Source organism: Musa acuminata, chromosome BXJ1-2 (assembly GCF_036884655.1).
Source record: "Musa acuminata AAA Group cultivar baxijiao chromosome BXJ1-2, Cavendish_Baxijiao_AAA, whole genome shotgun sequence".
NCBI lineage: Eukaryota > Viridiplantae > Streptophyta > Magnoliopsida > Zingiberales > Musaceae > Musa > Musa acuminata.
In genome coordinates this window covers 21,999,210-22,019,575 of record NC_088328.1, presented here as the reverse complement: position 1 = coordinate 22,019,575, position 20,366 = coordinate 21,999,210, and the positions used below count along the sequence as shown (strand labels likewise).

Here is a 20,366-nt window from a genome sequence, read left to right as displayed (position 1 = left end):
GTGATCAAATTGGGATCTTTTTTGGTGTTCTACGATGTTCTTTGATTGCTTTTTCTTGTTATCTGTTCATTATTTTGGTGGCCTAGGTTTTATCATGTATTTATTCTGTACATGTGAAATTTTTAGTCTGCGGGATTGATCTTTCTAAGCTCATGTGTCGTGAAATTTTGTCTTTTAGTTGGTTGCTGCGAGTTTGGAGGGTTTTGATGAAGCATGGGGTAAAAAGAAGAGATCTTTGGTCTTCTACTATCCTTTCAGTTTATCTAGTGTCCTGAAATAGTGGCTTATGGTGTTGGATGGGCTGGTTTCATGGAAGTTTGTTGAGGCTCAGTGATGTTTGATTCAGTGAAGTGTAGAACGAATGAACGATTCCTCAGTTTTCTCTTTTATAGGTTATGCATGTGATGATTTCCTTCTAGTTATTCATGGTCCAATTCTGTGGTTGCTACAAGGATTTGCGTATTATGTTTGCTTGTTGATGAATCTTTTGAAGATTATCTTGGGTGGAATTCTTGATTGGTAGGCTGGTCTGTTCTTTCTTCCTCTATATTTATGTTTAGATTTATGAGTGGATTACTACGACTAACTGGATTGTCATTGGTACAAGTAGTTCAGATTAATTTCTTGTGAATTTTTTAGCTTCGTAACTTTTGATTTCTTAAATGAAAAAGAAAAAGCTTATGTTGGTTGTAATGTCACGAACGATCATCGTGCACCCACAACATCTTCGCTCAACAAATCGTTTGTTACTTTTGCATGTTTGTACAGATGCTTGGCAGCATATTTTGTCTTGGTTTTGTATGTTTTTACTTGACAAATGTAAGCAACGACAGTTCACAGCGGTGCAGTGTGACTGCTCACCGTGCCAAGCAAAACTGTCCCAAAATGGCTCCGTTTTCGTGTGCCATGACTTGTTTTCTACAGATCGCAGCCGCACGCAAAACGTCAGCCATTTCAGCACCCTGGAACCCCCCGAGTGGCATCAGGGGGGATGGGGCTTTGGGGTAGTATCGGGCATTTAACAATTTTCACAAGTTCGCACGTTAACTTGACGGCTTCGCGCCCGACACCCAGTGAGCAGTTGTTGGCGAATTTGCAACTATTTGTTCAGCCTTCTAAAGTCCTTATTCACAGTGCTGCAGTGTGACCGCTCACCGCACCAAGCAAAACTGTCCCAAAATGGCTCCGTTTTCGCGTGCCACGACTTATTTTCTACAGATCACAGCTGCACGCGAAACGCCAACCATCTAAGCACCTTGGAACCCCCCGGGTGGCATCAGGGGGGATCGGGCTTTGGGGTAGTATGAGGCATTAAACAATCTTCACAAGTTCACACGTTAACTTGACGGCTTCGCGCCCGACACCCGGTGAGCAATTGTTGGTGAACTTGTAACTATTCGTTCAGCCTTCTAAAGTCCTTATTCTCTCCTTCCTCTCTTTTCTCTTACACATCAAGTGTTTATTGTATTGCTTATAAAGCTTCCCTCTTCGCGAAATGTCGGGAGTTGTCCGACGCTCGTTTTTAAACTAATCAATTTGCTGTTTTACAGGTCCTTCGGGACCTGTACAAGGTTGCAACTAGGCTGACCCTTTGCCAATGCATATATCGCAAGGGCGCCTCATGACTTAGGCAATCCCAGCTAAGTCTGAGAAGTTAGTGCAAGGGTGTTTCACGACTTAGGCAACTCCAGCTAAGTCCGTGACTTTGTCGCGAGGGTGACTCATGACTTAGGCAATTCCAACTAAGTCCGTGACAGTATGTTACCAAATATTTAATCTTTTATAATCTAAAGGAATTATGTTGTCAGAGATTCTTTGGGCTTTATTTGCTTCCAGTTGAGATTTTATTGTTTATCCATATTATAAGTTAAGTTGCTTGTTCCAATATAAATTGTACATCTTACATTAATAAGAATACTTTTTTCCATGACATAGAGGTAGAATATAGTCATACTATAACTATTAGAATTTTGATCATGCTGTTTTTCTCTAAGTGTTGTGGGTCATGTTTATAGTTTTTCATCTTTTTATGTCAAAAGTTACTTATTTGCTGTAGTCTAGGCCCTAGGGTTTCATGATTGTGAATGAAAATGAAGGAGCATCGTAGCCAAATTCTGCTTTACAGCGAGAGTCAGGTATATGTTTTTGTTGCATAGTTTAGATTAGGATGAAGTTCGTAGAATTATTCAGTATCCTTGTAAGCTTACTTTCTTATCTAGAGTTTTCATCTGTCATCTGATATATAATTGATTGATCGTTGTTATTGTTCTGCTTTATATGTGATTTTAGTTTATGTTAATTACTGCATCTTGGGAACTATGCTCACATGATGAGAAATATATGTTAGTATTGGCATCAGAACTGCTTGTGCTTGCGAAGATCTGTTCCTTTATCTAACTGAACATTGGAAAAAAAAAAAAAAAGGGCAGCCAGTGGTTTTTTTGATCCTGTTGCTTCTATTTCAGAATGGGGAGCAAGTTCGAATTTGAATATCATTGGCCTTTAAGACCAGACCTTTTGGTACTCTATTTATGAATCTTACAGCAATCACTGAAAGACCCTGAAAACAACCTGTTCTACTCATGGAAATCGACAATATATTGGAAGGGTCCATGTGCAGCTTTGCTGGTGTGGAATGTTGGCATCCTGATGAAAACAAGGTCCTGAATCTGCGCTCTCCAATATGGGACTTCAAGGTCAATTTCCTTCAGGACTTGAGAATTGCACAAGCTTGACTGGGCTGGATCTCTCAAGAAACAACCTTTCTGGATTGATTCCTGCTGATATTTCAAAAAGGTTACCTTATGTCACATCGCTTGACCTTTCATTCAACAATTTCTCAGGTGAAATTCCAGTGAATCTCTCTGGTTGCACTTATCTTAATTTGCTTAACCTTCAGCATAATCAATTGACTGGACAGATCCCAGGGCAACTAAACTGACTGTCACAACTGTCCGAGTTTGATGTTTCTTGCAACCAGTTATCTGGCCCAATTCCTTCATTGCATGCTCCAGTCAAAGCATCAAATTTTTTAAACAACCGCCATTTTTATGGGGCACCTTCAAATTATTGCACAGTGAATTCTAAGAAGGGTAATACTGGGGTAATTATAGGCTCAGCTACTGGTGGTATTATAATGATCATCGTTGTTGTTGGATTTGTTTTATACTTCTGTATGCGTAAAATGCCTTACAAGAAGAAAGAGACAGACGTAGAAGAAAACAAGTAGGCCAAGTCTATGAAAGAAGTTAAGGGCATCAAGGTAAGCTGACTTTACCCTTCATCTTGTTAATGATCTGAAATTTCAGTTGACGTTCTAATCTAGGATGATGGTTTCTCTTCTTTATCTATGTTTCTATTTTTCTATGCTTGATTTATGTGAAGCTTAAAGGACATATTTCTTATGTATAGGTTTTGATGTTCGATAAGCCTGTATCGAAGATGAATTGGGTGATCTCATGAAAGCAACAAATGATTTCAGTAAAGAAAACATGATTGGCACTGGAAGAACACGGACAATGTACAAGGTAACACTTGCAGATGGCACTTCTCTTGCCATCAAGCGGTTTCAGGACTCAGAAATCTGAGAACCAGTTTGTATCTGAGATTACAACATTTGGAAATGTCAGACATCAAAACTTTGTTCCCCTGTTGGGTTATTGTGTTGCCAAAAAGGAGAGGCTGTTGGTGTACAAGTACATCCCAAACGGTATTCTTTACGATCAGCTACATCGTTCAGGTGCCGAAGACAAAAATTTGGAGTGGCCAACACGGCTGAAGATTAGCATTGGAGCAGCAAAAGGATTGGCGTGGCTTCACAACATCCGCAATCCTCACATCCTTCATCATAATATTAGTTCTAAATGCATCCTATTGGCCAAGGATTATGAGCCTAAAATATCCGATTTTGGACTTGCAAGGCTGATGAATCCTGTTGATACACATCTTAGCACTTTCGTGAATGGCGAGTTTGCTGATCTGGGTTATGTAGCTCCTGAATATCCTCGCACGCTAGTTGCAACACCGAAGGGCGACGTTTACAGCTTCGGAGTGGTTCTTGAATTGATTACCGGCGAAAAACCCACTCAGGTGTCAAATGCTTCAGAAAGTTTTAAGGGCAGTTTGGTGGAGTGGGTGACTTTTCTTTCGAACAACTCTCTTCTTCAGGATGCAATCGACAAGTCATTGATCGGGAAGGACTACGACACTGAGCTACTCCGGTTTATGATGTTTGAAGTGTACCGGCTTCTAAGAGCTATCGGGAAGAAATACCATTTCACTGCAGATGATGATCTTCTTTTGCTGCCTCCAAGTATCAATGATAATCTGGATGAGCTTATTGTCGCAAAGTAACAAATAAGTCTAGTGGAAATCTATAATGATAATCATGGAAGAGCAAGAATGATTACGACAATCACTCATCTTAACGAGAATCCTTAGTAATCTCTTGTGCATCAAGTCAAACAAGTTGCCCAAGGAGTTGTTACTTTTGTCTATCTTATCCTTTGTGCATACTGTTTTGGATAGTTTGAATTGATATTTGCCCTTCCATGCTGAAGAACCACATTTTATATGTAGTTTTGAGATGTAAAATGTAGCTCTCATTTGTGGCTTTGATAATGGAAGATGCATTAATTTTCCAAAGTGCATGAGAAAATGTATTGTCCATGTACTTTCAGAGATCGATCTATATAATCTCAAGACCATCATATTATATGGGAAGTAACAAATGTGAGATGGAAATTTATTTTTTTTTAGTTTTCTTCTATTTGTACATTATCATGATATAAAATTTTATGAGCACATCAGATGGTGGCTACACATATCATAGGGAGCATCAAATTAATATTTGATTTATCATAGAAAATTGATATAAAACTTAACCAATTAGTCATTAATCAACCATGCAAAGAACATCATTTGAGAAACTAAAACCAGTTGAATTCATCAGAAATATAACACATGTAAAATTGTTTAGTTTTCGGGCGTATTAAAATTAGTGCATCAATAAAATGAATAACACATATGTCACACAAATATTATTACCTCATCATGATTCAATTTGATGGAATAATAACTCGATGATTCTAAATTATTTATTGATATGAAATTAAATCGATATATATATATATATATATATATATATATATATATATATATATATATATATTTGTTGGTAACAGTGACAAGCACTAGACCACAATGGTAGCTCATGTCCATGAACACGACATGGTCACATGGACCGCAAATGCACCACATCACGGGCCCATCAAAGCCATCACGACAAGCGCAACAATCCAATGGCTACCGTCCACGACCACACCAGCCGTCGATCTGAATATGGGCGGCTGTGATGTCGTCGTATACCCGCGCTTTGGTGGTCTCTGTGATACATAAAGGACAAGCATCCGTCGTCATCGGCCTCTTTCGCTCTCTATTCCTTGCATCGGTTAGCCATGTGGATGGGCTGCAGCTCCCGCTCGCTGCTCCATCTCGGTCCGATCTCGTGATCTCGACAGCCGCTGGTTCCTGTGAGTTCTCCCTCCGAATCTCTCGCTTGCTTCGCGGTGTTTGCCCCCTATGCGGGTGGATTCGTGGTTGGATCCGTTTTTCCGGTACCGGTTTTGGTGGATTTGAGGTAAGGAGTAGGGTTTCTTGGAGAATGGATGATGGGTTGTGGTGGTGTTCCGGTGTGTGTTGTGATGGGCTCTGGAATTCGGTGTGGTGAGGCCGGCAATTGGTTTTGTATGTTCTTTAGGGTTTAGTCATGAATCGAAGTTAAAGAGCCTCCCTGCTTGCAAGGGTATGTGCAGAACTCACATTTATGGGAGTCTCGTGCACTAGGCAACCCTTGTTTGTAGTTATAAATTGAGAATGAAGCCCTATGATGTGGCTTGGAGCATTTGTGTGCTTGACTTGGTTGGATTTGTCTTGCTTCTTTCCTTTTCCAGTGTAAGTGTGTTAGTAGATGATGGCGTTGGTTTTGAGGCTGGAGATGCAGATTACTTGCTATTTCTGGCGGTATAGGTAGGTTATCTGAGTGTCCGAAGAAGTGTTAAGTGTAAAATGGAATTTTTTTTTATTTGAGAAAGTGACGAGTCAGGAGAGGTTGGGCTCTGCTAGAAAGTGATCTTTCTAAGCTTGTCAGTGTAAAAATGTGGTTCTGAAATCTTGATCTTTCAATCCTATTGGAGCTTGTATTAGGTGTCACGACCAGACTTGATGGGATGCTTATCCTTAACCCACTTCGGATGTGGGATTAAACCAGGGTGTTACAATTACTGATAAGATTAGTTTTTTTCTTTTATACAATATGGTAAATATGTAAGACATTTGAATCCAGATCTTATGTCTTGTTGAAGGATATTTAACGAATAATGGTTTCCATGAAAAGCTGCTATGAAGGAATTGTGCTTGTTTATTGTCAAACAAGGATAATATGACTTTATGTACTTAAAGTCCAAACAGAATAAGCGAATGATTTGTGAATATTTGACCCTTTTTTTCTTTCTTTCTTTTTGATCAGTCACAATTGTTATCAACATATGAACGAGGTGAAAAACTTACACCTTGGCATTCCTTGAATCATCCAAATATGTGTTGGTGTCCTTGGAAATGCCTGTAACTTTTGATCTCATGCTGTTCTTAATAGGTCAAGCTCATAAGATAAAAAACAAATACACTGGGTTAGAGTAACCCACCAGCTTAGCCTTGCAAGTTTCTAGGTATCCAATTGAACGTTTAGCTAACACAAGGACACAAGTACCAGTGAGATTCTGTGTCTTTGCCTTTTGTTGGTTCAATTCATATTTTGCGGATATGCCACATGCTGTTGTGCCAGTAAATCTTAATTACATGAGTTCTGTAACACTTGAACCTTATCCAAAAATTTCCAAAACTTATCTGAGACTCCTTGAACTGATCATCCCTACAAATCTTTAAAACCCTTTTATGTATGACACCTTGGGATCGGTGCTGGCCATCAATTGGCATGATGTGTGTTGTGCAATATGGCTGATACATGTTGAGAGTTAACTACTTGGTGCTAACTTCATGATCTGGCTATTTATTCACAAAGAAGAGGAAATATTGTTCATTAAATAAACAACAACTTTTAGAGAAACGTGAAATATTAAGCAGTCTGCAAATATCATTTATTGTTTTAGTGACCAGGTTTTGCAAAACATTTTTTTTTGTAAAAGAATAATTTGTTAGCAGTCTGCTATTACCATCTACTGTTTTTGCTCTTCAGGTGGTTAAGTGATTACTGTTTCTTTCATCAGACAAATTGCTACTTGTATATGTGCTTTGGTGACTGCTTGTGTCAGAAGTTCTTCAATTATGTACCATATCTGATGCAATTTTGAACATGTTCACTTTGTCTGCTTGATACATAAGCATCTTTTTTCTGCTTTTGGCAGGAACTATGGATGATGCACAATCAGTTGCAACACTTTTTGATTCTACAACATCAAAAATACAGCAGTTACAACAGGCATTTGCTGAACTTGAGCGTCACAGTGCCATATCCTTGAACTTAAAATGGAAAGAACTTGAAGAACATTTTCATGGACTCGAGAAGTCTCTAAAGACAAGGTTTGACGAGTTGGAGGATCAGGAAAAAGAATATGTTACAGAAGTCACTGAAGCCCAGCAAATGTTGGAGAAGCAGGAGACTGCTGTTGTGGCCAAGGAGCTTGCATCTCTGGAACGGTTGCAGGAAAAAAGAGATGCTGCTCTATCTGTTTTGTTTGATAAACATGGAACTTCTTCTTTGGAACCTGTTGTTAAGGGGGTGAACAACAGCATGACTGATCCTATTTTAAAAGAAAACTCTGGTGTTGGAGCTGCCAAATCTGGCATGGAAGATGTATGTCCTGCAGAAAAAGGAAGTGTGTGCATTGAGCCACCTACAGAGCTGATGAAACTATGTGAAGAAATGGATGCACAAGGACTACATAAATTCATTTCAGATAATCATAAAAACGTAATCTCTATACGTGAGGAAATTCCGGTGGCATTAAAACGTGCAGCCAATCCTTTCAGCTTGGTTTTAGATTCCTTGAAAGGCTTCTATGCTGGAGAAATTCTAAGTTCAGATGGAAAAAAAGATGTAAGCCTATTGGGCCTGCGAAGGACTTGTCTCATGTTAATGGAATCTCTTGAACAACTGTTGGCTGATGGTGTACCAGATTCCCTTTTTGATAACCAAAGACTTACATCAGATATCAAAGAGAAAGCAAAGGTGATAGCTAAAGAATGGAAGCCAAAGTTGGATCAACTTGACATTGAAGCCACTAGTGGAAACTCATTGGAAGCACATGCATTTCTACAGCTTTTGGCTACTTTTGATATTGATTCACAATTTGATCAAGATGAAATCTGCAAACTTATTCCAGCTGTTACACGGCGCCGTCAAACTGTTAACTTGTGTCGTTCACTTGGTTTGTCGCATAAAATGCCAGGTTGTCCATACATTAATTTGGTCATATTGACATTCGTAGAATGAGATAAGTTATGTTTGTTATAGATGATAATTCAGTGTTGAATTTGCTATTTTTCTCCACGTCCTCATACATTATCATGTCTTTTTAAAACTAGTAGTCTTCCATTTACAACTATTGAAAGATATCACTAGCATCATGTTTAGATCATGATTGTTAAACCTGTGTTCATGATGATAATGGAGAACATAAACAACTAGTCTCATCAATCAATAGTTCGATTTTGCCAAACTTTTAATGGGGATGAATTCTGATGTGAATATTTTTATTAAATTAAAATTCATAAATAGTACCACTAACTAAACAACAATAATAGAATTGTAATATCTCATTTATTTGGGATCGTCTGCATGAATCTAAATATGTCTTTGTTCATAGTTTCTAATAAAGTCTTTCTAGACCTCCCTTTACCTCTTTTCAATCCATAATTACTAGTACAACATCCATAGATATCCACATGCCATACCATATTAAATAATTGTTCCTCACTTTATCCTCATTCAAAGCTAAACCTAATTGTTCAGAAATAAAAATATTTATTTTCTTATCTTACCTAATAATTCCTAACATCCATCTAAATATTCAATATTCAAATATTCAGTAATGCAAATTTTTTGCATATATTGCTTTTTAACTAGTCAACATACATACCAAATCAATCCAAATCCATTAACATTCATGTTAATGAGATCTGACAGGTTTACCTTGGTTGTTAGGGGCCTAATGCAACCCTTTTTCATCTGGACTTAGGACCAGTATTGCCGGTGTTTACCACTATATAAAGTAGTCACTGTGATTCCAGGTGTTGCATTGCACTTGAAGTAGTCAATCAGTTTATTTATTTTCACTATTGATAATAATTTTTGGTGAAGTTGTACGACATCTTATTTGCAACAAAGATACATTTGTGACTTACCCAGTTCTGTGCAGTTTGTGACTTCATGTTGTCTCTGAAAGGCAATTATTGAAGGATCAGAGGCAATTATACTAGCTTTTTAAAATCAGTTAGCTTATGTTCAGTTTTAATCTGCTTGTGAATGTTTCCTGCTTATTAAAGTAATTATTAGTTATTTATTTATATGCTTTTTAATGTAAAAAATGTTTGCCAGGAAAATCTTTAAGTGGTGACTGCACTTTAGGATTGTAATGTCAACCCAGCTTGATCACCTTTATACTATTTACCCCAGCTTCATGGTGTTTTTCCTTCCCTGGTTATTATTTTTCAGGCTTTGATAAATGAGCTTTTGCAATGGTTTGATTTTAGTGTCCCATAGGATAATATCTCAAGTCCTTTGAGGAACCATGTTACCTTTTTACCTTGTCAGTTATTTTTTGAGTTTCTTTTGTCACATCCCACTGACATCTTTTTGCTTAAAAGTCTGTATAGTATCTAATATGTATTAGCACACTGATAATCTGATGCATATAATTGATTCTTTATTTTTCCATGTCACATCTGCTGATTGGAACTATTGATTCGTAGGTTTGATTGAAGTTCTACTGAATAGTGGGAGGCAAATTGAGGCCGTTAATCTTGCCTATGCATTTAAACTCACAGAACAATTTCCACCAGTGCCATTACTTAAAGCATATCTGAAGGAGGCGAAAAAAGTTTCACAGGTCAAAGCCGGAAGCATGTCTCCTGGTGCGCAGGTCTTATTTCTTCTCTAACTTGTTATAATTTTGTACTTGACATATCTTGCCACCTGCAAAATATTTTTGCTTTATCTGATGACTTCTGATTGTTGCTTCTTCTCCGCTTACACTTTTATATTTATCTGACTTGAAGCTACTGAATGTTTCTGTCACAAGTATATGTCAATTTATTTGACTGATTCTATATCAGAATGAAATGAATGAACGGGAACTATCTGCCCTTAAAGCGGTCATCAAATGCATTGAAGAGCACAAACTTGAGGAGCAATACCCTGTTGATCCGCTTCAGAAGCGCATCCTTCTGCTAGAGAAGGCAAAGGCCGACAAGAGGAGGGCTGCTGAAGCTGCAAAGCCGCAAACCAAGAGGCCCCGTGCCAATGGCAGCATTTACCCTCGTATTAACATCATGCCTGACAAAAGCTTCCATCGATCACCCTTTGAGAGGTACCCATACGCATATGATAGGCAGTACGTCTATGCTGCTGAAACTCATCATCCTACGCCAATGGGTTCTGCGCCATATACCATCCCCCGCACACATTCCACGTTCTATGGTAATGTCCACCAGGTCCAGTACCAGACCGCCTATCTTTATTAATGGAGAAAGCTGCAGGAATCATGATATCTTCTAACAAGTAGCTTTTAGTCCTTAGTGTACCTAATATATGTTAACTAAATTTGTAGCCAGAAGATTAGTCTGTTTATTATGTTGGAAGTGTATCACCATGTTCAACAGTTGAAGCTTATGTGTTTATATGCTATCGACTGATTGACATATATTTCTAGTATCCAGTTTGATCGCCTAGGTTTGATTTGGTACTTCGATGCAGTGTCTGAAATTTTTGCTGTTTGATCTAAGGGGAATTTTAATCTGTATGGGTATGGTGATCATGATTTTATCTGACCTGAGGAGCTTCACATTTTTTTGGCTGCTTCCAAATATAGAATGCTTTTTGTTTCATTGGCTTTCTTCTTTTTTGGTTGCTTGACGGCAACTACAGCTGATCCTTTCACTGTCAGTATCTCTAGTGCTTGTCCAAAGTTGTTTTATTCATTGTTGAGCATTAGTAGCCAATCTCTCTGACTCTTTTATTCTATCAGTCGCTGTATCATTGCCAATTTGTCTTCCAAAAATTTCTATTGTCTCATTGCCACAATGAAAGGTAATTCGATCGACATTTGTTGTCAAACTCATGTGTAAAAGCAGTTGCAATCTCTACAAACTAATCCGCTGTGCCATCAAAACTACACCCAATGATGCAATTTGGTGGCAGCACTATTGTTTTCATTCCTTTGTGCAGGAATTCAAGATCGATAAGAAGCCAATTCTTTGTCTATTATTTGAGGGCGTATACGATCAGCCCAATATTTGGGTTGTAATGGGCCCCACCGGACAGAGTTAGCCCAAAAGATCTCCGCGGCCGAAAAGATGAGGCGAGAAAGTAAAATATCTTTCCGATTTCCTTCCCGTGTATCCGAATCCGTTTGACGGATTAGAGACGTAGAAAAGGATGTAGAATATATATACGAGGTGGAACCGTAAAACCACAACTCTGCCCCTTCTCCTATCTCTTCTCTTCTCCTTCTCCATCCGCCTCCGTCCCCCAAATCTTGGAGAGTCTCACCTCTCTAGCACTTCCAGGCTTTGGATATAGGACTCGTAAGGGTGGTAGGAAGAAGAAGAAGAGGAAGAAGGGATGATTTCCTCTACTCCTCCTTTGGGGCTTTTCATGCGGCCTCCAGCCCCGGCTATTTATCTGCCCGCGTCGTCCCTAGCGTTGGGCCCCAGAGCCAGCGGCGACGCCTCTCGAATCCCTACCTTTCTTGGCTCCTTCGTCGGCTATTCGCTCGATTCCACATGGGTTGATGGCAAAAGACTGCATTTTGCGCTTGGCAATCCCCGCTCTGGAACTGCGGTAATCTTTTGACTCCTAACTTTTCCTTCTAGCATTGGTCCGTGCTTCCGTAGATCTGTTTCTTGTATTTTCGTTGAGACTCTACATATGCTTAAAACGTAATCAAGTTCTGATCTTTTATCTACGACGAGTGGGGTTTTCCGTTCTTGTATCCTTGTTTCCATCTATACCCTTGTTAGATTTCGATGGTATTTTTCTAGTGGGTAATGTTATGACGCAAAAAATTTTACCTTCGGAAGATTACTAATTGGTGAATTTGACTAACTCTATCTGTTTCATCAGTTTCAGTTGGTAGATTCGTTTCAATGTATATTCTTTCATGTGATGTTTTGGGCTTCATGCTATTGCATATCCAAGATGAATCATTCCAATTATGGTGATTCTTGAAGATTTTTTGTTAAAATTTTTATGTGATTTTACATTTGAATGTGCTTCCTACTATGATTCTCTCGTTCATATTTCCGTATCCATGAAACATCAAGGAGCCTTTTGATCAAATTATATCATAATCACCAAACTCTTCTCTTTTATCAAGCAAAACCCTAATTTGAAAAGACTCCATGATTGACTAAGTGGATTCTTAGTCAGCTCTAATTTGATTTTGTAATGTCAGAAATCTGTAGTTGTGAAAATGTTATTAGGCTCTTATAATTCCACAATTTGGACTCGAAATCTAGATTTCAAGTTTTGAACAATCCTGATCCAAGGATTGGACTGAGACTCATAGGATTTTAACTAGTTGGTGTGTGTTATGGGCATATCAACAGATGTTAAGATGTAACCTGATATTTGTCTGTTGTTCAATTCATTATGTCTTATAACTTTTAACATCTTTTGAATGTATTGTAATGTGTTATTAGTGGTAATAATGCATATCAGACAAAAAATTTCTTATTAGTAGATGAGAACTTTCTGCTTTAGTTAAAGGATTGGTCTGGGTTATAGTTGTAGAAGATGTTGAAATGAGAATGATTTTTATGTAACATCTTCTACAACTACCAGGGACTGAGAAAAATAAAAATTTCCCGTTTATGCATCTATATGATTCGATATTGTAAATATTTGGTTTTCACTGATAATTTACGACCAGGGACTTTAAAATTTTTCTATGTACTGGCATAGTGGCACTGTGGATATACGAGAAGAGACAGCAATGGGAGTATTCAAGATTGGGATGGGGAACTTACATCTGGGTCATCAGACGAGAATGGTGTCCAAGTTCCAACACAAGCACAGTCTGTTGTTGAGGGTTCAAGCACAGTCCTCGTGTCAGAGTACAAGCCAATTCCTGATATTGATTATTTACAGGTATTTTATTCAATAATAGGAAAAGAGCTCCCATAGCCTAATGATTTGCTTTAGAGAAGTGTCTATGAGCTCTGGTATCTCTCAAATTCAATTATCAAGATTAGTAGATTCATTTATATAGTCACAATTTAATTGTTCCAATTGGAGTATGCAGACAAGACTTGTAGTTGAAGTAAATAGATTATTTCTTTTTTGTTTGCAGCTTCTGTTCTATAATGCTAATGGCAAAATTTTTTGTTATTGCTGAGTGTATTTTGATCTTGACATGAATTTTCCAGGAATTGTTAGCTATTCAACAGCAAGGGCCCAGATCAATTGGATTCTTTGGGACTCGTAATATGGGGTTTATGCATCAGCAACTAATCGAGATTCTCAGTTATGCGATGGTTATAACTGTATGGTTCTCTCTTTACTGCCATGTCTTGTCAGTTTCAGATTCTCTCTGGTTCCCTTTTAACTCGGTTACAGATCTTGATTCTTGAAAACTTCATAATTTCATTGCAGAAGAATCATATTTTTACTTCAGGGGCTTCTGGAACTAATGCGGCTGTTATCAGAGGTGCTTTAAGAGCAGAAAAGCCAGAGTTGCTTACTGTAATCTTGCCTCAGAGCCTAAAAATGCAGCCACCTGAGAGTCAGGAGTTGTTGTCTAAAGTAAGTCTTTTGTGAATGATATTTGTTCATGAGAGGACAATTTGTATCTTCCCTTGTTGTTGCACCAGACTTATACATTTTCATGTATCTAAATTTTTGTTGCTACTTGCTTCCCCTAAGAATAAATGTCGGACATGAATAGAAGATCAATTGACTGTTTTGACTATATTAAAGACATGATAGTAGAGGTACTGAGTGAAAAGTAAGGAGATTGTTTAGAGCTTATTGATAATGGTATAATCAGTCTTTTAGCATCCTGAATTTGCGCGAGGTCTAGGCTGTGTGATTTTCTTGAAGTTATGAGTATACTTTATTTTATTTTAAATTATTCATAACGCATCTTGGGTTTGGTCTTCTTGTTGAATCTTTTTTGTTGTTAATTTGGAGTCTCATTTTCTTATTGTGGTCATTTGAAAATGCAGGTTTATACTTGTGTTTGCAATTCTCATGGGTATAAATGCATGAGATTTACCAACTTGATGAATAAATTAAACTTATTAGAAGAACTGTTCCTCTTAGGCGATCTTATAGATATTAGCATTGTATTTCCTTGTATTATGCTTGTTCTACAATAAAGGTGCTTTCTTTGTTTTTTTCATTTCATTGTATGAAAATAAAATTCATGTTTATATTATTCTTTTTAAACTTCTTTTATTGAAATTTTGATATGTTGATCTAATACTTCATTTATTATAAACATTTCAGGTACAAAATGTGATTGAGAAACCCCAATACGATCACTTGCCATTGATTGAAGCTAGCAGGTATTTTTTGTGCCACCATGTTTCTTTTATAACTATGACTAGTAATTTGTCTTACAATAATGATTGGAACTTCTCACCGAATCACCGTGGGTTTTTATATTGATGCCAATTTTTTAAAAGATTCCAGTTACTATGATATTTAATAATGTTAAACAATTACAAAGGACTGTTAAAAAGATTGTTTGCAAATTGTATTTTATCACTCTTTATTCAGATCTTTTAGATCAGTCTTGGCAGGTTTTAACTCAAGAAGATAGTTGTCAGCTACATTACCTCACACTCCAATTATTTCACATTTTGGCTGCTAGTCAGTTGACTGAACTAATGCAGTAATGCCAGTTGTTCACTGTGGAAGAATTCAGTATGACATGAAAACATTCTAATTTTGTTTTAATAAATTCTTCAATTTATCCAAATAGATTTTCCAGTCAAAACTATTAAAATGCCATATTTGTAATCATGTTATTTCAAAGTACATATATGGCCATATACCCGTATGTTAGATTCCATCAATATCATTGAACTGAATGGTTTTGATATAGTTAACCTCGTTTTAATCTTTTTAATCATTTTAAATTTGCCTTTTCCTTTACATTTTGAAAATATAGTATAAACATTATTTTTCACCTTTGTCAATTGTTTTGTGGGAACCTATTGTTGGTTCTAAAACAATCTGATGTTGATGTCCTTTAAAACCAATCACACACAATAGCATATTTCAAACATGCACTTCACAAACATAAGATGTATTCTGTGTTTGAAAGTTCTGAATGGCAAATAGGCAAAGTTAATCCTTTCTTATACTGTGCAATAAGGTGTACTAGGGTTGAGCATCAGATATTGGTCTCTGGTGGGACATAATTTATCTCTATTTGTGGTCTGTCTCAAGTACAAAGACAAATTCTGGTGCAACTTTTAGATATGTCAATTGATTACCTTGATGAGAATTTAAAAGGAAAATATTGTTTCTTCCCTACATGTCCTTAATAGTATGATTTGTTTTATTGTAGGCTTTTCTTGGTTCTAATGATGCCATGCTAATACTGTGATTACTGAAACAACAGGCTGTGCAATATGGATATACTGTCAAAGGTACAGCAAGTGATATGCTTTGCATTTCATGACAGCAAATTGCTCATGGAAACCTGCCAAGAAGCAAAGAACATGAGGAAAATTGTGACTCTCTTTTACTTAGATTGATTTCCAAACTTTGTTGCCAAAAGATTTTTCTGTATATTCTGCCTATAGGGAAGCCAATTAGGTCCTCTCAATTTTTGTTCTGTCTCGTGGGATAAAGACAATCCATATCTCATTATTTTCATTCTTGGTAGAAGAAATGAATTGCCAATATTTTGATTCAAGATTGAAACAGTCATAAGCAGAACTCTATTTTGGATTAATGAAAATTTATCAGAAGCAAGTAGGAGAAATAGATATGATATATCTGTTTGAGTCTTAAAGTAGATTCTGTCTTGGGTTCTTCAAATGACCCCTTTTTGCACTACAAACATGTCATGTCAAATTGCAAATAGGAACTCAGCTTGGAGATGAGCATATTTTGTACACAGAAACAGACCAATAAATGCATGCCCATGAAGAAGACTCGCACATTCCTCTGCATTCAAGGCTTCCATGGCGCCGGCGGCGGCGGCGATCCAGGGTACAGCGGCGGCACTGCAGAGAAAATGGTGTTCGTGTCGACGCCAGAGCTGCTGCTGGTGCTCGTCAGCGACACCAGCGCCGCGACAAGGCCTGCGTTACCCGCCAACGTAGGCTCGGTGTAGTTGTAGTTCGGCCGCGAGTCGGAGAAGCGGTCGAACCGGTCGGGCCCGCCGACCATCGCCCCGGTGATGGTGTTGGGGTTCGCCGTCTTGGCGTCCCTCCACTTCCACCCGCCTGTGCACGAGTACTTCACCCCGTTGTGCGGGATCGACGCGCCGCGGTGGTGGACGTGCTTGGGGTAGTTCCGGCCGTACCCCACCACGTAGCTCATCTTCATCGGATTGTCTCCTAAGATGTAGTTCACCTGTTCACAGACGAAGAAATGATGACATCCATGGAGGAGGAGGAGAGAGAGAGAGTCGAAAGGAAGACAAACCTGGGAGGTGGCGAAGCTACGGAGGCTGTCGGCGGAGAAGTAGTAGGGGCCGCAGTAGTACCCGGGAATATTAGCAGCGTCCAAGTAATCGGCATACAGGGAGGCGAGGAAGGCAGCAGTGACAGCATACTGTAGTGGCTGAGGCCGGCCATGGTTGAGCTCGATCAACCCACCTGCGCAACCCATACCGCCATATGAGCACCCCAAAGCTGTAATCTCAGCGCCATATGGATCGATCCAGTACCTGGGGTGAAGTTGAAGACGTTGAATCTCTGCAGCTTCATGCACATGTTGATCCCGGTGGTGTTGTGATACCCACTCAGGCTCTCCTCGTACGGATATCCCGGATTCAAGAACAGCCTCAGCCTCGTCAACAATAGCTGCGCGCCGGGGAGCTTGTTGTCCCAGCTGAACACCCCCAAATCCGGGATCTGCAAGAAGGCCATGGCGTTCTTGGGCAGCCTCGGGTCGGTGGCGAACTGGATGTAGCTCTTGTTGCCGCTGGCGTAGAACATCCACGCCGCGCTCCACATGTACTCGTCCCAGTACCCCGTCGAGTTGTAGAACGGCTGGATGTAGCGGTTCCCCCGGCTGTACGGCGTGCGGTGGCCGGGATCGCGGGCGAACTTATAGACCACGGCCGCGCCCTTGAGGAGCTTCTGCGAGTAGGCGCCGTCGTCGCGGAAGACGATGGAGGCGGCGGCCAGAGCCGCGGCCACCTCGCCGCCCAGGTCCGGGGCGGAGTTGGCTGTCTGCACCGGACGAGTGTAGTCCATGTCCTCGGGCCGCATCCAGCAGTAGTGGTCGTCGGGCGAGGCCGAGTCATTCGTAGCTCCGCCCACCTGGTCATTCAACGAGCAGTTGGTGTCAGGAACATCCATGGAAGTATGCTCCTATGGGTTTGATGCGGAAGAAGAGAGAGATACCTGGCTGTATATCTTGGTGATGGTGGTGGCAGAGGAATTGAAGGTCTTGAGCAGGTAGTCGGTTCCCCATTTGATGAGCTCCCGGACGTGGTCGTACTCTCCGATGTCCTTGTACTTGTCGCTGTACTCTATCACCGACCAACTCAGCAGCGTCATGGAGAACGCCATGGGGAAATGGAACTTGATGTTGTCGCCGGCGTCGTAGTATCCTCCGACGAGGCCGCCCTTCACGTCGGTTTCTTCAGAGCCATCTTTGAGGCCAGAATCTCCACGCCATGGTACGCCGTTGTTCTTCGGCAAGCGACCGGCTGATGAGTCAACGCAAACACGCAGCTAAATGTCAAGCCTTCTTCCATGGATGAAGGCAATTGCAATTTGAATGGTTTCGGCCAAGACAACAGGACATGTAGCTATTGAGATCATGAATCAGAATTCAAGTCCGCTGCCAATCACACCAGCTGAGCAACAGAGGAGGAGAAGAAACAGAGCAAGCAAGCCTTACATTTCTGTGCATTGAAGAACATCAAGGCCTTGTGGAGGGCCTCCGTGTACCGATCGGGCGGCGGCGGCGCTTTCTTGTGCTTGGGGATCGACTTGGCGATGGTGATGGGAACGCCAATGACGACGAAGGCGATCAGAACGGCGTAGAACGTCCATTTCAACACCTTGCGCTTGACGACCATGCACCCCAGATCGACGTACTTGTCCTTCTTCTTGGCCTCCTGCGGCCCCAGCAGCCAGCTCTGCTGCGTCTCGTCGAGCTGCTGCCGCGACAGCGCCGCCCGGTCCAAGTCCATGTTACGGCTGTGCTCGTCGTCCGTCGTCGGGTCATGGATCTCGAACGAGCCACCCCAGTGGTTCATGGAATGCATCCTGGCCTTGGATGATGGACGAGGAGAAGATTGAGCTGTTTCGGAAGCTAACTTCTCTAATCACAGAGATGCAAACTCCTCTTCCCCTTAATATGCCACAGGGGTTGTTTTCTTGTCCTTTTCCTTTGGAAACTACGGGTAAGAAAGAAGGAGATGGTTGACTTGGTGAAGGAGTGGTTGGATCTTCTTAAACTTCTTCCAAGCATTACAAGCTTTGCTTTCAATTCTCTTTTGCTCACTGTCTTTCTTTATCATTGCTGCAGAGGACTTGTCTGCCGGAGAAAGCTGCTGGTTTTTGTGGGGAGGAAGCGGCATTAGCGGGGGAGGCTGATGCTGCCCGGTGGAGATGGATTGACTTCAGCAACTCTGAGACGAGGTCTGGTTTCTCTGCAAGCATGTGGTGGAGGTCATAGTTTAGTACAAGATATGAGGCATGTGGTGCAGCAATGGTAGTAACAGTGCTGTAATCAGCACTAATCAACATGGAAGCTTCTCTCTCTCACACACACACAGGTATTCTATTGATCTCATTCAGAGTTCTTGGAGCTTGAGACCTTAACCTCTGGAGTAGATTACTAGCACTTGCATGTGTTGTCTTACCTAAATCTAGGAAGTCACACACACACCTCTCAATTAGACATCATTTTAATTTGGTTTAGCCACAAATACATATTTACTCACAAAATTAGACCTGCTTTAAGCTTGATTGTATAGGTTAAGGAGAAGACAAGTTGAGTTGCCTTGAGTTAAGTTGAATACTAATCTGTCACTGACCACTGGAATTTGTATAAATGGCTGCTGATTGGTGACACTCTTTCAGCTTAAATGTAGACATTTTTATGCATTTAAGTACTATGATACAGAAGTAGTGCTTTATTAGATGGATCCTTTTTTTTCTATTTTTTGAATTATTTTACATTAGATGACTCTTCTGGTAGGCTGATCTTGCACTTAGAAAAATCAAGCCAAGCTGTGTTGGATAGCAAATTAAAGTCAAAGATTTGAGAGCTGATGCTCTTCCATTTTCTACTTCCAATGTATTAAGTAGCTGTCAGGAAGTTGGCACCCAATGAATCTATGAAAGAAAGCATTCTTGTGGTCAATAGAACAGCTATATTGATCTCTCACCACCCATGTCTATAAGACTTGGAATGCTGATACCAATGCAGCTACCATTGACCTTGATTAAACAAATAGCAAAACAATAAATGAAGAGAGATGTGTGTGTGGGTGTGTGAGAGAGAGAGAGAGAGAGAGAGAGAAAGAGTCTGAGGTTTAGTCATCACCAAGGAAAACCTTTCTATAGGCTAACTATTCCTAAATCAGTTGTTACATGTCTGGCATAGGAAGAAGACAATACTGAGAAGGAAGTTTATACAGCACAGAGCAGCAAAAGTTATTTGGCAAATCTTCCATAATTGCCATTAGGATCATGCTCATGTCTAGCATTCAGGGAGAAAGAAGAATTCAAGGAAGGATCATAAGGAAATCAGAACAATTAGTGTTCTTCCAAACCAAAATTGACCTCATACTAGGACAGTGGTGAACATATTTGTCATAGTTCTAAGTAAATATGGTGAAGATTATTTACAAAGCTTTTAGTCCTAAACCATATGAATTGTTTCATACTAAAATTACTCTTGATTCTGAAACATTAATTTTGATGTA

The 20,366-nt window shown here is 39.8% G+C and overlaps 3 protein-coding genes and 1 pseudogene across 5 annotated transcripts; 3 read left to right on the top strand and 1 right to left on the bottom strand.

The window, feature by feature from the left end:
* Positions 1–4: 4 nt before the first annotated feature.
* Positions 5–4,696, top strand: LOC135598506 (probably inactive leucine-rich repeat receptor-like protein kinase At5g48380; annotated as a pseudogene).
* Positions 4,697–5,401: 705 nt separating this feature from the next.
* LOC103972987 (FRIGIDA-like protein 3) lies at positions 5,402–10,965 on the top strand. 2 transcript variants are annotated; one of them, XM_009387420.3, is made up of 4 exons: positions 5,402–5,531; positions 7,422–8,465; positions 9,988–10,157; positions 10,351–10,965. In XM_009387420.3, the coding sequence occupies exons 2-4, from the start codon at positions 7,427–7,429 to the stop codon at positions 10,756–10,758; spliced, it is 1,617 nt and encodes a 538-aa protein (XP_009385695.1). In that variant the 5' UTR covers positions 5,402–5,531; positions 7,422–7,426; the 3' UTR covers positions 10,759–10,965. The 2 variants fall into 2 exon arrangements, with proteins under 2 accessions (XP_009385695.1, XP_009385705.1); XM_009387430.3 differs by having other exon boundaries at positions 5,500–5,638.
* A 746-nt stretch (positions 10,966–11,711) lies between these two features.
* Positions 11,712–16,163, top strand: LOC135598503 (uncharacterized). 2 transcript variants are annotated; one of them, XM_065092364.1, is made up of 6 exons: positions 11,712–12,076; positions 13,199–13,384; positions 13,663–13,779; positions 13,889–14,038; positions 14,744–14,802; positions 15,867–16,163. In XM_065092364.1, the coding sequence occupies exons 1-6, from the start codon at positions 11,858–11,860 to the stop codon at positions 16,000–16,002; spliced, it is 867 nt and encodes a 288-aa protein (XP_064948436.1). In that variant the 5' UTR covers positions 11,712–11,857; the 3' UTR covers positions 16,003–16,163. The 2 variants fall into 2 exon arrangements, with proteins under 2 accessions (XP_064948436.1, XP_064948441.1); XM_065092369.1 differs by having other exon boundaries at positions 15,813–16,047.
* Positions 16,164–16,223: 60 nt separating this feature from the next.
* Positions 16,224–18,970, bottom strand: LOC135598489 (endoglucanase 12-like). Its single transcript, XM_065092340.1, has 5 exons — positions 18,329–18,970; positions 17,827–18,134; positions 17,145–17,742; positions 16,901–17,073; positions 16,224–16,828 (listed from the first exon to the last, which is right to left on the bottom strand). The coding sequence occupies exons 1-5, from the start codon at positions 18,696–18,698 to the stop codon at positions 16,424–16,426; spliced, it is 1,854 nt and encodes a 617-aa protein (XP_064948412.1). The 5' UTR covers positions 18,699–18,970; the 3' UTR covers positions 16,224–16,423.
* Positions 18,971–20,366: the final 1,396 nt, after the last annotated feature.

Excerpts from the sequence above, each read along its gene's own strand:
- LOC103972987 (XM_009387420.3), top strand. The coding sequence starts at position 7,427 with ATGGATGATGCACAATCAGTTGCAACACTTTTTGATTCTACAACATCA. Across the intron at positions 8,466-9,987 it reads TTTGTCGCATAAAATGCCAG|GTTTGATTGAAGTTCTACTG; the intron begins GTTGTCCATACA and ends ATTGATTCGTAG. Across the intron at positions 10,158-10,350 it reads GCATGTCTCCTGGTGCGCAG|AATGAAATGAATGAACGGGA; the intron begins GTCTTATTTCTT and ends ATTCTATATCAG.
- LOC135598503 (XM_065092364.1), top strand. The coding sequence starts at position 11,858 with ATGATTTCCTCTACTCCTCCTTTGGGGCTTTTCATGCGGCCTCCAGCC. Across the intron at positions 13,385-13,662 it reads CTGATATTGATTATTTACAG|GAATTGTTAGCTATTCAACA; the intron begins GTATTTTATTCA and ends TGAATTTTCCAG. Across the intron at positions 14,803-15,866 it reads CCATTGATTGAAGCTAGCAG|GCTGTGCAATATGGATATAC; the intron begins GTATTTTTTGTG and ends CTGAAACAACAG.
- LOC135598489 (XM_065092340.1), bottom strand. The coding sequence starts at position 18,698 with ATGCATTCCATGAACCACTGGGGTGGCTCGTTCGAGATCCATGACCCG. Across the intron at positions 17,074-17,144 it reads CGTCTTCAACTTCACCCCAG|GTGGGTTGATCGAGCTCAAC; the intron begins GTACTGGATCGA and ends TGGGTTGCGCAG. Across the intron at positions 16,829-16,900 it reads GTAGCTTCGCCACCTCCCAG|GTGAACTACATCTTAGGAGA; the intron begins GTTTGTCTTCCT and ends GTCTGTGAACAG.